The 16756-nt window shown below is 48.6% G+C and overlaps 2 protein-coding genes across 2 annotated transcripts; both read left to right on the forward strand.

Moving 5' to 3' along the window:
* Nucleotides 1-1031: 1031 nt before the first annotated feature.
* TRMT2B (tRNA methyltransferase 2 homolog B) lies at nucleotides 1032-9534 on the forward strand (the record flags this gene model as incomplete). Its single annotated transcript, XM_080352795.1, has 12 exons — nucleotides 1032-1812; nucleotides 3136-3190; nucleotides 3689-3808; nucleotides 4202-4301; nucleotides 5318-5388; nucleotides 5849-5995; nucleotides 6104-6198; nucleotides 6733-6947; nucleotides 7076-7177; nucleotides 7368-7487; nucleotides 8485-8584; nucleotides 9408-9534. The coding sequence occupies exons 1-12, from the start codon at nucleotides 1532-1534 to the stop codon at nucleotides 9532-9534; spliced, it is 1533 nt and encodes a 510-aa protein (XP_080208921.1). The 5' UTR covers nucleotides 1032-1531.
* Nucleotides 9535-11160: 1626 nt separating this feature from the next.
* On the forward strand, nucleotides 11161-14946 carry TMEM35A (transmembrane protein 35A; the record flags this gene model as incomplete). The annotated part of the gene is made up of 2 exons (XM_080352864.1): nucleotides 11161-11280; nucleotides 14047-14946. 2 exons carry the CDS (start codon nucleotides 11161-11163, stop codon nucleotides 14431-14433), a joined length of 507 nt encoding a protein of 168 aa, XP_080208990.1. The 3' UTR covers nucleotides 14434-14946.
* Between the last annotated feature and the right edge of the window lie 1810 nt (nucleotides 14947-16756).

Here is a 16756-nt window from a genome sequence, read left to right on the forward strand (position 1 = left end):
AGCCAGATCTGACAAGACTATAAAACGGGGGCCCGCCGAGGCTACTCTTGTGTGTGTGGTCCTCCCGGAGCACGGGCCAAATGCTGCCGCCGAGAGCCCTCCCGGGACTGGGACGCCGTCTAAGGTAACCTCCCGAAAGAAAAATGAGACTGCCTCATCTTCGCCTGTGGGTGAGTGATAACTTAGATATTCCCTCACCAGATGAGCGAGTGTATTAAATAATTCCTCGCCACTTGGGCGGGTGTTTTCCTCACTAGACCAGTGAGTGTATTCCATGCTTAAATATAAGCACATCTATTTTCCTGGAGTCAGGGACGTCTCTGGCGTTGTTTTTGGTGAGCCACGTGTATGCATATTGTGGATCTCCATTATTCTTATTTGCTGTATCCCAATAATTTCCTCAAGTTGATATCCGAATCTGTATTTTATGTTATCGGAGTATTAACTGATTTTATAAACCCCGTTTCTAATCGGTTGTTTTCCTGGACTGAATAAAAGCCTGTTTTGGACCTTGTTGTCCACCTAAAACTAACTTTGGGGTCCCTCCGTGACAGGGGCCCCAAACTGAACACTGTCTCGGGGCAGTTTCCTTCTCCTGCAATCCCGGGAGCTACAGGACCGCTGTCATGCAGGATTCTTCAGGACGCTTAAATCCTGGGACAGAACGGATGGGAGCCTGATTGCATCCGCCGCTACCCTCTTTGTTCCAGGTGCCTAACTGGGCAGAGACCATTTGGGGCGAGTTGCAGTGACATTCACGGATGCTGCCGCCGCGGGTGTGGATAAACAGGAGCCCCCTTGCCCTGTTCCGTAGGGTGGGTTCATGCCCTGTCCGCACCCCCCGCAGCGATTCCCGCGGAGAGGCGCTCCCGGGACACCGTTCCGCTGTGCATGCGCAAGGAGCGGCGGCCCCGCGCCGCACCGGGGCTGGCGTGTGCCGAGCACAGCGAGGGGAGCGGGTCGGGCCCATTGCCGGAGCCGTGAAGCGCAGGGTGCCGGGCACTGCGCCGAGAGGTGAGGACGGGCCCCGGGGGCGCGGCGGGACTCGCTACCGAGAAATGCCCGTGGGGGGAGCTGGCCCCGGCCCCCCGGCAGCAGGCTCGGCCGCTTGGCAGCCCGGCGGGGAACTCTCCGGCGCGGGGGCTGCTGAGCCGTGAGCACCGCGCAGGGCGGCGGAAGCGCAGCTCAGCGCACCGCGTCCCGCCGCCGGGGGGCGAACGCCCGGGGCGTCGATGGGCCGGGAGCGGGAGGAGCGAGGTGCTCGTGAGCGAAGCGGTGGGGGCTCCGGGGGGCCCGGGACACGCCGGGCAGGCAGCGGGCGGTGCGAACTTGGTGCCGCTTGGGGCTGCCTGTCCCCACCCGCAGCACCCGTCCGGGGCTCTGGGTGCGCTGCAGACACTATCGGGCAGCTCTCGGCAAAGCGAAAATGCACCCGCTGGGTCAGACCCGCCGTGTTTGGTGGTGTTTGGTTTGTTGTTTTTTTTTTTTTTAAGTAAGTGTTTTACTTTCTGGAGCGGAGCTGCCCACGAATATGGTGTTTTTCTCGGGCCACCTCCAGGTGTGTAGCTGCCGTGGTGGCGGATGGTGGGCTTGCTGTGCTGCTTGCAGGGGTGCAGCCCCTCTCCTTCCTACCATGGCTCTGTCCTGGGCATTGAGGCTACCGTGCCGGAACCTTCGCGCTCTGAGTGCTCTCCTGAGGAGCCTGCCTGGTCAGGACCACAGCCTGCTGACAGAGAAGACAGCGGCCAAGCAGAAGGAGAAGAAAAAGCCCAGGAAGGGCTGCAGCCTGCCAGGTTCATCCTGGGAGGAGAGGTATGGCTCTTCCAAACTGACCAAGCACTCTTCCAAAGCACTGGGCACCTGTAGTGGTTAGAGCAGCGGGTTGGGGGTTTCATGTCCACACAGCTCTCGCCGGTGGGAATAGAAGAGCTGGCTTCCCCAGAGCTCAGCCTGGGGACAGGAATAATGGAAAAGACAAATTAAAAGGTCTAAGGGGAAAGGATTTGGAGCAGAGCAGTTGCCATACTGGCAAGTAAAAAGTAATAGTCCATTTGATTGCAGTTCTGTGCCTGAAAGTGCTGGGTGCTGGGTGCTTTGGAAGCAGCTCCAAAAATCCCAGCAAGCAATAATAGGAGCTTATCCAGCTACGGGGTGAGATTCTCCATGGGTCCAATGAGTCGGTAGTTGGTGGATATTTATGATAGTTTGGATCATATCCATCTCACCCCTTGCTCTTTTTAATTTTTTTTTTTTTTTTAAATCAGCCTTTATGTGTTTTGTTCTTGCTCACCCCGCCTCAGATACAGTAATAGTAAGTTCCGAGGTTTATCTCTAAACTGCCACTGCATGGGTGCCCGAGTCAGTAAGAGTGGGCAGCCTCTAGTTCCCTACCTGCTACACACAAACTGTGTTTCACTGTGCTGGGTTTAATCTTGTACAGCGTTAGCAAAAAAAGAGGTAGTAGTGGCTGTAAATGTGAGCAGGGAGATAATGCAGAATGGATGCATTGAGTGATGAGAGCAGCATCTTGTTGTTTTAGGGGAAGACTCTGGGGAGATGGGACTCGGGCTGTCTTCAGAGCAGCAAGGGATGGCCAAAGCCTCTGATTCACTGGCAGAAAGCAACAGAGTACAGCTGAAGCTACAACATGATCTCTTCTGCCTACCCTTCCCCCCTTCTCTACCAGCACTTGGTGGTTTTTTTCTGCTCTGACCCCAGTAACATTTGAATACTCATTCCCCTGGTTTTACCAGCCTGGACCCAGATCTCACCCAGGGCTTGGCAGAGCCTCTGTGGGTCCCTGTGCAGGCAAAATGCCGTTCCTGTCCTCTAAAGGGGGATCAGAAGGACAACTGTGTTACCCAGGACACCTGGGCATCACTGCTCAATCTTCTGCCAAAGGCTCAGGCTGTCCTCTGGAGAGCTGGTGATTGTGGTTCCTGGGTCCCTCTTCCAGCCGCAAGTATTCTGCACCAGGAGGGTGCCATGAAAAGGGAGTTTGTATGTTCACAGCCAGCCCTGCTGCAGAACTTCTACCAGAACGGTCCTGCCCAGGAAGCAGCTGGCAGGGATGTTGTGCCATAAGTATCAGAAGGTGAGTAGTTCTGGCTGTTACCATGATGTTGTGCTTTCCAGGTTAGCAAATGCGGTGACTCCACTATGGAGACTTCCCTATCAAGAGCAGCTGCAGGTAAGATGTGTCTACTTGGACTTTTCTCTGTCATATTGCCCCCGCTGTCCCTCGTATTCCCCTTGAGCAATAGCCCCTATCATCTTAGTCACTTAATGCTGTAAACTCTTCAGACCCTATTTACTGCTGCATTAATTCTTCCGTTATTGTGAAGGATAGAACTGGGGGGTTCCCTGCAGGTGGTGGGTGTGATCACCAGCAGCACAGAGGATGGGCTCTTGCCCAGTCCTGATCATGTCCAATGTGGGTCACCTGGTTCACTGGGGCTTCAGGTTGGACCAGGCACTCCAGGCCAGCACTTGGGGACCACAGACACAGGATTCCTCTCTCTTCCCATTGCTCCAAGTGGCTGCAGTGATGAGAAATGCAGGGTTCCTCTGGGTCTGTATCCCACTTGCAGTATTTCCTCTTGTTGGCCTTCCCAGAGGTGGGTGATGAATTGCTGCCCACCATCGTGTGGTTGTGTGAGAGTGTTTCTGGCTTAGGACTTTTCTGCAGGTGAAATATGAAAGCCAGAGGAAGATTTTGCAGACACTGGCATCTCGTCTTAAGGAGCTGGGCGTAGATGTACAGCAACCTGACGGACTCTGCTGTCCTCTCCAGCCTGTAGTCCCTTCGGTGAGTATCCCATGGGAACGTTGTCTCCTCTGAGCCACTAACAATCTCTCACTCAACTCTTGAAGAGTCTCCTGGTGGGGATTGCTAGCTGTGGCAGTCCTTGCTAGCTTCTGCTTTACAGCTTGTGACTGCTGCAGAGTGAGACAAGGCCAGTGTTCCGGAGCCCTTTTTTGTCCCCAAGCCTTCCCTGATAAACCTGTTACCGCTCTGCCACAGAGAGCCATTTCTTCTTCCCAAGGGAAAGTCCTGGGGGTCTCACACACAAGTTCTGTTCCTGCGTTTTGCATGTTCTTCTGTATCTTCCCATGTTGCCACCAGAACAACCAGGCTGGGTTTGTCTTTTCTCCATTACTTTTAATCCAAGGTTTTATTTTTCCTTCTTTTCTCCCTCAGCCCATCATTACTGGCTACCGAAACAAATCTACTTTCTCTGTGAACCGAGGACCAGATGGGAACCCCAAAACCGTGGGGTTGTATGTGGGCACTGGCAGAGGTCAGCACAGAACAAGTTGCTGGGTAGAAGCTGCTGGCGTGAGCTGGGCTGGGGCAAAGCTCTGCTGTGACAGCCTGGCCCGAGTCAGAAGCCTGAATCCTGGGGACTGCCAACAGAAACACCGCCAAGTCCAGGGCGGCAGATTTAAAACCTCAGTTCATTAGCTTCTTAAAAAACACCAGCTTCTCTAGTTAGCTAAATACAGCAGTAAGGGTGACAGCTGTGGTAGCAGCCCCTCCGGGATTTAGCTTAGTTATTCTTAATTATGCTATTTGCATGTTTTTGGCATGCTCCAGGAGCCTGTGCTGAGCAGGGAAAGCATGTAGGGGTGCACATGTCCATAGACAGCAGAGTGAGGTTGGAGTGTTTGGGATGCATGAGGCAGCTTGGTTTTGTGCAGCGAATGTGAGCTGCGTGCCCCTTGCAAACTGCTCAATGGTGAACTTGTTCACGCCGTCAATACTAGGTTTTGCTTCTCAACATCCATAGCAAGAGGCGCTGGGGGTGTTCACTGTGTACTTTTCTCATTGAAAAAAATAATTCCATGGATGCATTTGACCTCTGACAGCAAACTTGAGCATTTAAACTGATGTGGGAATGCTGTCTTCCAGGCAACCTCAATTGCTTTGCTGCTGGAAGTCCACACCATTATTCTCCAGTTAGAAAACCAGTTTGCTCTGCTCTGGCTCCCTTAGTTTAAGAACGGTGCAGAGGCTCCTTCGGGAGTTGCTAGAGGACATCTTTTAATGTCTTGGAGCTCCAACCTCTTCATGGCAGTTAGTGACAGTTGTCACTGGCAAAGGGAATTCTGGCAGATCCTACAGGCTGTGGGTACCCAGAGTATCACAGGATTTAGTAGGGCACTTAGATACCATTTTTTTGTTTCATTTTTGTTTTGTTTTGTTTTGTTTTGTTGTACAATGGGAGAATTCAGGGGAAAGTTTATCATGTCAGTTCCTACAGAGGTTTACGTGCCCTGAAACAATACAAGTAAATATCTGTCTGTCTCTCTCCAGCAAGAAATATTGTCTGTGTGAAAGCCAACCACATGGAAAACATACCCTCAAAACATAAACAAGTAGCCCAGGTAAATAAATAGCTCATGTCTGTCCTTATACTGTGGAATAGAGGATAGAGGGACTGCTATAACTCTTATTTGGGAGAACATTGTAATTTTAGTTATGCTGGGTTTTCAAGTCCATTTTCATGTTCCGAAAAGTTTCAGACCTGGCTCTGGTGGATGGATAAATATTTTTTTAAACTTGCATATTAATGTTGCAGCCCTCTAAACTGTCCTAATAAATGAACTTAATCAAGTGACAATGAATTCCTGCCAATCTGTTGAAATACATAAGAATCACAAATTGACATTATTAAAATGTCTTGTCTTCTAAGAACTTGGAAAGAGCTTTCACTCAGTGTATTGAAATCAAACAGAAAAAGCAGGTGGTGCTGGTGGAAGTACCACTCATTTGGGGTGCACAGTTATGCTGAGACCAGGGCGGTTGTCTCCACTGTCCTACAAGTGCCATTTCCCCTCTGCTCAGTGCTATGAAGACTTCATCCGTCGCTCCCCCCTGGACTCCTGCATCCTCTTCCACGAAGGCGGACACTGGCGGGAGCTCGTGGTGCGCACCACCAGCCGTGGCCACACCATGGCTATCGTCACTTTCCACCCCCAGGAGCTGGGCCAGGTGAGTATATGGCGGACAGGGCCCCTGGCAAGAGGCACACCAGGTGTCTGGCTAGGTGTTTCATCAGATTACCCAAACAGCCAGGTTTTCCTTTCTCACTCTTGACAGGAGGCACTGGCTATGCAGAAAGCATTGCTTAAGGAGTTCTTCACCTGTGGACCTGGAAGAGTCTGTGCCTTGACTTCACTTTATTTCCAAGAGAGGTATATGTCCTAATGAAGGGAAAGAGTAGAAACCAAGCCAGCTCCTTTTCCCCCCCTGTCTTTGATCAAATCCAAATTCTACCCGTTCAGGGAGTGCTTGAAGAGAATGACAGATGTTTGGATGCCTCTTGCAGACATGGTTTTAAGATGGCCACATCTTTTGTTTCTCCAGACCTGAAGTACTTGAATACACTATGGCTCTACTTCATGGGAGTTACGAGCCTGGGAAACTAAAACAACCTACAGTGTCTTTCCCAAGACAGTAAATCACATTAGCAGTGAAAATGGGGAATAGACCCTGGGACTGCTGCCTTCTGCAAAGTCATTTTGATCCTTTTAATGAATTCTAGGCTGTGCAAATTACAGACCCCTTAAAAAGAATAAAAATTCCTTGATCCCGTTGAAAGGCTCACATGAAATAAAAGTTGGGGGGGAAAAACCATCCTTCCCTGCCCATGAGCACCCAGGAATGGAAAAGGACGTCAGCTGCCTCTCTGCGGCCTTCTAAGAGCTGTTTTTTGTGTGCTCCGCTAGCACCATGACACGCTGCTCCCACGAGCAGTCCGCCTTCCAGCTCCTTCACGGAGAACCGCACATCTTTGAAGAAGTGCTCGGCCTGAAGTTTCGCATCTCTCCAGATGCCTTTTTCCAAGTAAACACGGGTGGAGCAGAAGTTCTGTACCAGGCGGTCGGGGAGCTGAGCCAGGCTGGCGGGGACACCGTCCTCCTTGACATCTGCTGTGGAACAGGTGAGCAGTGGCTGTGTGAACCTGGCTCCCAGGAACGGTGCCTTGTGTCCCCAAAATGATCCCCTCTATCTAAAGGCTTGTTTCTTCAGCATGGATGTGTGGAGTATTTTTGTATCCCTTGTTTCCAGGCACAATTGGTCTCTCTCTGGCTCACCGAGTGTCCAAGGTTATCGGTATTGAGGTGGTGGCAAAGGCAATCGAGGATGCCAGGTGGAACGCAGCATTCAACGGTGAGTTCAAACTTGCTGTGGCAGAAAGTTTCAAACTAAGTGCTGAAAAAGTGGGAGCAGAAGAGCAGAAGTGAGCAGAGGGATCCTAACAGGTTACCTCTAGGCAGCAAAGGGCAGTACTTCATGTTATACGTTAATGTCTGGGGAGACTGGCACTGCTCAGTCCATGTGGTTGCTTTTTGCTTCACAGGAATTTCCAACTGTGAGTTTCACGGAGGAAAAGCAGAGGCCGTGTTACCACAACTCCTGTCATCGTGGGAGGGTCCCCAACCCCTTGTTGCTGTGGTGAACCCATCTCGGGCTGGCCTCCGTGAGAGAATATGCTCTTTATTTTCATCTTGAAAACAGAGAACTTTGAACAAGTTCTCTGAGACCTGTTATACTGGCTCCAAACTCTCTGCTTGCTTTGTCACTAGTTTCGTACCTTGTTGCTGACAGCAGCTAAAATCCCATAGAGTCTGCTGTTTTCAGTGCCCTTATCATGCTTTCTGCTTAAAGCAGACAGCTCTAATCTTTTTTCCATCTTTCATAGGCTCACAGAATTATTTAGGAGAGAAGGACCCTCTGGAGGTCTCCCAATTAAAGCAAGGCTAACTTCAGAGTTTTATAGCATTGCACAGGGCTATAAAGGCCAACTGAGGTTTGAATATGTCCAAAGGTGGATATCCTCTTCTGAAAATGTTTTTCCCTAGTCTATTTAATCAGAATTTCCCCTTGCTGCAGTGCATCTGTTGCCTCTCATCCTCTTCTCCTGCCCCTCTGAGAAGATTGTAGCTCCATCTTCTCTGTAATCCCCCTGAGGCCCCTGAAGATAGAAGATGGATCCCTGCTCACCTTCTCTTGCCCAGGCTGAGTAACCGCAGACCTCACATTCTCCCTGTTCATGCTGTGCTCCAGCCCTCTAAATGCCTTAGTGATCTCCACTGTGCTTACTCCAGTGTGTACTGCGAAGTCCCAGACTGGTCCTGGTACCCAGATGTCTCACAAGTGTGTGTGGAAGACTTTATGTGCCTCTGCTTAATTACGTAACAATATTTCTCTCATCCTTCATCCCCCTGGGAAGCAGAGGGATTTCTCCCACTGCTCTAGCCTGCCAAATTGGCTGAGCTGTTAGCAGCATGGGTCATGTCCTTGGCCTTCTAAGAGCCTGCATCTGACACAGGACATGGCAAAATGTGTATATTATTTTTTTCCCTGTATTTTAGACAATTCAGTGCAGTTCTATGATGCTTGCTGTGCAATAATTCCTTCTGGAGAGTGCATGGTGGTGGTGGGTCAGTGGGAAAGCATGATGTCTGTTTTTGCAGATTACAGAGTTGTGCGAGCCATCCGAAACTGCAAGTCCATCCGAAGGCTGCTCTACATCTCCTGCAAGCCAGAGGGTGAAGCCATGAGGAACTTTCTTGAGTGAGCACACCTTCCTCTCTTCCTTTCCGCTGATATTAGTGACAGACCCTGTTATGTCCAGGGAAGGATGTAACCATCTGACCTTGGCTTAGGAAGGTTTTTGTTGCGACTGAATTTCACTGGGTGAGTTCTGCAGGTGTGATCCAGGACGAGTCAGTGTGTGGTCAGAAGTGGTTTAAGTTCTTGCTTACTTTGCGTTTACCTGCAAGTTGCACTTGCTCGCTTAAGGTAATAGGTATTTTTTGAGTTTTACATTCCAGCAGGATACTTTAGTGCATCAGTAAGGAACAGCAAATAATGCAAGGATGCTACAATGGCATTGTGCATCCCTCCCCAACAAAACAGCACGTCTGGAGGTGGGATACGGAGTCCACTGGGTTCACTGTAGGAAGGCTGGCCCTGAGCTAATAAAGCAAAGCCAAGGGGATTAGTCACCTGCTCAGTGTTAATCATATAGCTATTTCTTTATCTGGGGCAGGCCCATTTAAAGGTGATAAATCTGTCTGCAGGTAACCAAGGAAGGTACTGCAGAACTGAGGATTATTTCCTAAGGATATTAAGTGTCTTTCAGCAGGCATGGCTTGTGAGAAATGAAGCTTTAAACCTGCCACTGACTCTTCAGCTTGTCCATGGGGTTTTCAGAGCTGGTTTGGGATTCAGTAGTGATGGTTCCAGATCTCAGTCAGTGCCAGCTGCAGACTCTGAGGGATATTGGCCAAACACCTGATACCGCCTTAGTGCATCCTCTGTGTCACTGTGCTACTGATAATGGTGGGAAGGCTTCTGCTGCTGGTCCAAAGGATGCTCTCTTTGCTTTCCACAGGCTGTGCTGCCCACCTAACCCACAGAAGAAGCTGTCAGGAGAGCCATTTACCCCCACGTTGGTTATACCTTTTGACATGTTTCCTCATACTGTTCATTGCGAGCTGGTGCTGCTGTTTACCCGCTGACAAGCAAGTACACCAGCTCTGAGAGCTTGGGAAACCATATCCTACTGTCCTGAAGACTGGAGTTGATATAGTTAGGATTTTATTTTATTGAAATTTGTATAAAAATAAATAATTTTGCTTTCTGTCTTACTTAGGGTTGCCAAATGACGCTGTTGTGTAGGGAAACACTTGGATTTCTGGGGTGAAAAGGTTCTCTGTAGCATTTCACCACCCTTCACTCCCCTACAAACCTTTTCTTTGGCTGCTGGTTAAAGCAGCCTGGAAAATACCCTCACCCTGATGGTACTGGTACTATCCCACAAGTGTAAGATTTTTGCACACTGTTACAGCTTCATGTTTTCAGGTTATAGTGAGGGATGCAGTTTTCTAGCAGTTCTGGTTTGTATAATTATACCGTGGCTTCTTGCTGTGAAATCTGAATGGATTTCTGTTTAGCCAGGCTATGCTTTTGCCAAAAGGAAATTTGTTGCAAATTAGAGGGGAAGAGATAATGATTTTAAATCAGAAAATAACAGAGGATCAGGAAACCATTCTACTAGTCTCTGGAGAGCTGAACATACAGGACAGGTTTTATCTGCAATGGAGGAGGGTTGCACAGTGGCCTCACTGTCCCTTTTGGGCATCAGGTTCCAGGAGAGCCACAGAGGCAAGACATCTTTCTTACTTTTCTGGGGCAAATATATTAAGCAAGATGTTGTTTGCTGGGTATTAGTGTCAAAGCATCTGAAACTGAAAGCAGCCTGTGTACAAGAGACCTCTGACCACTCTCCCTCCATAGCAGGTTACTCCCATGCCCTCTGCTAATATAGAATCATAGAATCATTTTAGTTGGAAGAGACCCTTTAAGATCATTAAGTCCAACCATAACCTAACTCTAGCACTGAACCATGTCCCTAAGAACCTCGTCTAAATGCCTTTTGAACACCTTTAGGGACAGTTGCTCCACCACTTCCCTGGGCAGCCTGTTCCAATGCCCGACAACCCTTTTCATGAAGAAATTTTCCCTAATGTCCAATATGAATCTTCCCTGGTGCAACCTGAGGCCATTTCCTCTCATCACTTATTACCTGGGAAAAGAAACCAACCCCCACCGTGTTAAAACCTCAATTTCAGGTAGCTGTATTGAGTGATAAGGTCTCCCCTCAGCCTCCTTTTCTCTAGGCTGAACCAGCCCCCACCAGGCCCCTCAGCAGCTCCTCATCAGCCTTGTGCTCCAGACCCTTCACCAGCTTCGTTGCCCTTCTCTGAACTCACTCCAGCATCTCAGTGTCTTGTTTTTCCACTAGTGAGCAATTCTATGTGTCTGGCTGCCACCCCACACCCCTAGAACCGGCTCAGTTTAATCTTTTTGTGGGTGATTTACAGCCCGTGCGGGGAAGAGGAGGGTGACTGCACGGGCGCAGCGGCAGGACCGCCTGTGCCTCGGCAGGTGCCGGAGCTGCCGGGCACTAGGACCCGGCGGTGGCTGAGCGGAGGCGGCCGCATCCCTCTCCCGCTGTCACCCCGCAGCCTCTGCAGCTTTATCCCTCTCCTTCAATGGTGACTGACTACCTCCCAACCAGCCTGGCAGCCGGAGCTACAAAGCCTCGCTAGGACCGGCTCTCAGGCCCGGTTCCTGGCGGCTCCATGGCATCTCCCAGGACTATCACCATCGTCGCCCTCTCAGTGGCCCTGGGGCTTTTCTTTGTCTTCATGGGGACTATCAAACTGACCCCTCGGCTCAGCAGAGATGCTTACAACGAGATGGTGAGTATGGCAGCGGCAGCACGGAGGGAGGTGCATTCGGGGTCTCTCCCCTCAACCTTGCGGTAGAATCCGTGTTTGGGGGGGATGCACGGAGGCTGACTGCTCCGGAGCCCTGAGCGATGGGAGCGAGAGGGCAGAAGCTTGTCTGTCTGCTTATTTGATGTAGAAAGAAACAAATGATACGCAGTGCCGAGGATATCCTGGCTCCGTCTGAACCTTATCCCTGGAGAAACCTCCTGTGCGTAGGGATGGGGAGAGGGGAGGAGGATGGGGTAGCACAGCATGGCGATGTCTGCAAAAAAGATGGAGACACAAGGGACTCTGAAAAGCCAAGTCTGAAGAAGTGCCAGCCATGTAGCAGGCAGGTACCGCTGGTCCCTGGGAGAATAACTACCCTCTGGACGGGGGTAGGAAAAGCAGGTGCCTGCTTTGGCAGCCAGATGATCACCCTCAGAATTCTGTGCTTCAAAGCAAGGATAATGTCACTGGCTGTCCCTACCTCACCAGACTTGTGCAGGGATTAATTAATGACCGTGAAACGCTCTAAGATTCTTAGCTAGCAGAAGAAAACATTATTAATAGTCGTCTTATTATTCTCTTTAGCGTGGGAAATGAGCCTCTCCTCCTCTTGCCTAATGGGAAAGGGGCGAGGAGAGGAACAAAAAGTCGTTTTGCATTTCCCAGCTGCTCAGCCAGTTAGTGCTTCTCCCTGGCCAGGGCTAGCCCTGCTGCAGAGCTTTACCGGCTGGGAGCTGCAGGCAGGGGACTTGCTGCCATGTTTTGCTTCCTTGTCTATGTTTGTTTATTCTCCTGCCATCCCCCCCAACCCCCACCATATTTATTGCAGTGGCTGAAAAGCATTGGTATAATTTTTATGCCCCTAAAAAAAATAGTGCTGGAAGTTTCCAGCACATTCTATTCTCTCCCTTTCCTCCAACTGCCCAGCTGCCTTTCCTTAGCTCTCAAATAACATCTGAATCACAGTGCCTCATCTGCAGCCCAGCACAGGGATCTCACAAAGAAAAATCACCAAGAAGTAACTCAGGAGCTAGAGACTGAGTCAAAATGCCCAGAAAACAAAGCTTTTAAGCTTCTGCTACATAAAGGACAGAAAAAAGCACTGAGACTTCAGAAGCATTGCAGAATCCTTGCTCTGTAAGATATTTTGCTTCTCTGTCCCTTTCTGCTTTACCAAGTATCAGGCCTACAGGTAGGATTGATCTTTGTTTTCACAAAGAGAAAGCAAAGGTGTTTGGATATTACACAGCATCATCATTCTTAATAGCGCATATTGTACCATGTTCATGGCTCATTAGGCTTTATGCTTTTGCTGTGCTGCATACCAGGGTAGTCTGTCATGTAATGGAGACAGTGAAAACCTGATCTTGCCAATCAATAAGCATGGCTTCTTGCCTTGATCAAATACAGAACCTCTGTCATCTACCCACAGCACCGAACTCGCAGTTTTTCATTCAACAAAAACCAGACACACTAGTTTGTCTATTAAAATACCAGAGTACTCTAGGACATGCTGATTGTACATCTCTTTATAAAGCTGTATTTTTCACAACTGTTTAAAAATACTCTGCTCTGAGGAGAGGTTTTATTCACTGAAAGTTTAAAATGCATCCTTACAATGCATACACTTAAAGTGTGTCATGACAACTTCAATTATTTAGCAGCAAAGGTGACAATGCTGTGTATTTTTAACTGCATGTGAAGTGTTAGCTCCTCTTAGAAGGAAGCAACAAAATTTACAAAGAAGTGGGGAAGTTCTGTGTGTCTGTAGTGTAGGTTTCCAAAATCACATGGAAGGAAATCTACAATGTGATCAGTGTCTGTGAAAGCTGAACAACTCTGTACCTGAGATTTGGCTTCCATTTCCCTCTCCCTGATTAGAAAGCGGAGAACACAATGGCAAGAATATCTGCAGGGATCATATACTCAAGTGTAAGTGGATATAGTTTCAGTGTCTCCAATAACTATATTAAAATATAAAGGAAATACTTGATTGAAAAAGAAAACCAAAAAACCAATGATCCTGTGAGCACCCAATGTTCAAATGCAAGAACTTGAATGTGTGTAAGGACAGAGGCTGTTTCTTCCCTGAAACAATGAGGCAGCTGTGTAAGGAGGCCGAGTCGTGCAATTTATACTGCTTCTTAATCCCACATGAACCAGGGAGCAAAGGATGTCAAATGTCAGCTTGCTTTAATCTGAGGAAAGAAAGGATCATAAAGGTATGTTAGCACAGGACAGGGTTGGTGAATCTCAGCTTTGATGGATAGTCCCGTGCAAATGTCATACTGCCCATAACAATAGGATATTTTAAGTTGCTTTGAGGTAGGAAGAGACTTCTGGTTTTACTTGCTGTGCCTTGGCTTTGCAAGGACTAGGTGTATTATTTAAAGTACAAGTTACTCTTAGAGAGAGGTACTTTCATCTAACAACACGGGTCTGCATTGTAATTCTAATAACTTCAGTTGTTGGAGAAGGTACACGCAGCCTGCTCCTAGCTCCAAAGATGGGTGCTAGGTTGCAGAACTTTTCCAGCAGGGAGACAACAGCTTATAAAGGAGCAATTGCAGGCTGATGGTATCAATACCCCTGCAACAGGAGCTTTAGGGGTACGGACTGGATATTGTGCCAGAGGGGTCTGTGATGACTGAAGTGGTCATATTGCACATCGATCTATTTCAATGGAAGTCACCTTTGCCTTTACTTTCTCACCTTACGGTGTTCCACGCTCTTGCCGCTTGATTTCAGAAACGAGCATACAAAAGCTACGTGCGGGCCCTCCCCATGCTGAAGAAGATGGGAGTCAGCTCCATCCTTCTCCGCAAGAGCATCGGTGCCCTAGAAGTGGCATGCGGCATTGTCATGACACTGGTGCCTGGTCGCCCCAAAGACGTGGCCAACTTTCTCCTCCTCCTCCTTGTGCTGGCTGTGCTCTTTTTCCACCAGCTTGTGGGGGATCCTCTCAAGCGTTATGCCCACGCCCTGGTCTTTGGGATCTTGCTTACCTGCCGTCTGCTGATTGCCCGCCAGCCTGAGGAGCAGCCACCAGAAAAGAGGATCCTGTCCGTGAATGGAGATGAGCAGCCACTCATCGACGAAGCAGCTCCTGAAAAAGGCAAAATGAAGGTCTCCTAGTTGAGTGCGTGTGAAAAATACGGACCCTCGAGGCAGCTCTCTCCAAAATCACCCAGAAAATTTGTTGTTTTTTTTTTTAATTTACCTATTTATATTTTTTTGTCTGTCTAAATAAAGTTGCACTTGGGGTCTGAGAGACATGTGGTATGTCTACACTGTAGTCTTGCTTTTGCTGCTGCCCTGTTATGTAGAAAAACACAAGCTAGCTTTCAGCAGGACAGCTCGGAGGCAGTTAGCAGCCTGGCCCCAGCAGGAGTTGCCGAACCAGCCGGGGAGCACGGGCAGAGCCCTGGGCAGGCAGTGGTGCCAACCAGGGCAGCGGGGAGATCAGTTCCCGAGCACCAGCCCCGAGCCTCACGGCAGCGACATCTGGCCTGGATGCGCTTCTGTGCGGTGGCCTCGGCAACAGCGGCCGGTAGAACATAACCTGATGTCGCTGTGCTGGCTTGTGTGGCCCCATCCACATTTCCTTCTCCATAGTCAAGGGGGAAAAGGACCCTACCAAGCATAAAAGTGCTGTTTGTTGTGTGTGAGAGGGTACCCTCAGCCTTTGCTACCTCTGTGCCCAGTCCTTTCTTTGGACTGGTTATCCAGGAAAAACAGGGGATGCGATACCTGCATCTTCCTGGATTTCCACGCTTCACAGAGGCTCTAAAACTGGGACAAGGGCCCGATAACAGTAATTTTTGCCTGCATCACACGACGCAATGGCATCTCTTTACCCCTCCTGGCAGAGAGTAAGGATCCCTGGTAAGGGGATGGGGAGCAGAACTGCCCAAAGAACTCCGAAATATGCCTGCTGTTGGCAAATAGCATCATGTTCCCTATTTCCATGCAAGAAGAAAAATCCCTTTTTCCACAAGTACTGCAACTTTATAGAATTGTTGGTTATTGCTGATAGATGAGGGTCTGAGTGTGTGCAGTTCATCCCACATGCAGCTTTGGTGAGTGGGGGGAAGTCCTGTCACCAGAGCCTGAATCCCTGTGTGTTGTACCTGAAATCTTACAGAGTGTCACAAGCAGCATGTGTTACCTCTGGGTTTGTTTGGTTTTTCTTGATGTCTGTTTTCAGTTTTTCCTCATTTTCTTAATTATTCATGACAATAAAGTTTTTGAAATTTGGAGAAAAATGTCTTGATGGAAATAAATTTCTTTTTTTTTGAGAGATGCATCTGAAAATATTTTTCCTGCACTCACACACTGCATCTAAAATGGGTAGACTCACATCAGGGGAATTTCAAATACAAGGTGATGCAGGATGGGAGCCATCTGAACGCTACTGGGCTATAAATTAATAACCGCAGGAATTTAAAAGAGATGTTTGAATATTTTCGTGAAACAGTCTCATATAAATTTCCACTTCTGTACAATGTGGCAGCAAGAAAAGATATTAAAACTCCAGTAAAATATCAGTATTACATTTCTATAAAATTGATGATGGATGTTCACATGCAGTATATCCAGTTTTCTTATAATGAGTTTGCTGCTGAAACAGATGTAGTCTTGAATATATATATGCTGAAAAATGCTCCTCCTATAGCCCCAAAGAGTGAGTAATTATCCCTTATCAGATGTGCACCCTGAACAAAGGAAATTACTGACCAGCCACCTTTGTTAGACGATCTCTCATCTTCACAACCTCCAGGTCATCCCAAATGTATACGGGATTTACTGTACTTCCTGAAAGACACCCACGACTGGAGTTATTAATCACTTTTCAATTCAAAACCAACTTAAAATACCACCAACTCGAAGTCACACCACGACAGGTATTCCTACCCAAGGTGCTCACAGCTGAATCGCTGCAGCCTTTGGGCCTCCTGTGCACGCCTCACTCAGTAAACCTTTGGAAACCAGTGTCTGTTCTCTGTAACGTTCTTTACCCAATCGGGTATCGATGCCTTAATAATGAATGTAAAATGTTCCGCATAGCAAAGCTTATCCCTGCAAAAGCTTCACGCTGTGAATTCTGAGAATGTCCCCTTTTCCCATTTGCAACAACGTAAATTACCGATCTGCAGTAGTGACTACATGGTCTTTGTTACAGAGGAAGACAACACTCCTCTCGGAGCCCAGTAACGAGAATTCTGTATTTATCTATATTGGGTTGAGCTCCATCTTTGCCCCCCAGCATTAGCAAACTATTTTTGGAAGCTACTAGTCCTCTTTGCTTGCTAGAGGTCACAAGGTGCCAAGAACCGATTTAGCCCTTTTGTAAAAGCACGATGCTAATTTACTCTTCGTATGTTCCCCACCACCCCGCACTTTTGTGTCTTTATCTCCAAGCCCATAACTGCATTCCCCTCAGCCTCGCCCAGTCCCT

Source organism: Nesoenas mayeri, assembly GCF_963082525.1.
Source record: "Nesoenas mayeri genome assembly, chromosome: 13".
Lineage (NCBI taxonomy): Eukaryota > Metazoa > Chordata > Aves > Columbiformes > Columbidae > Nesoenas > Nesoenas mayeri.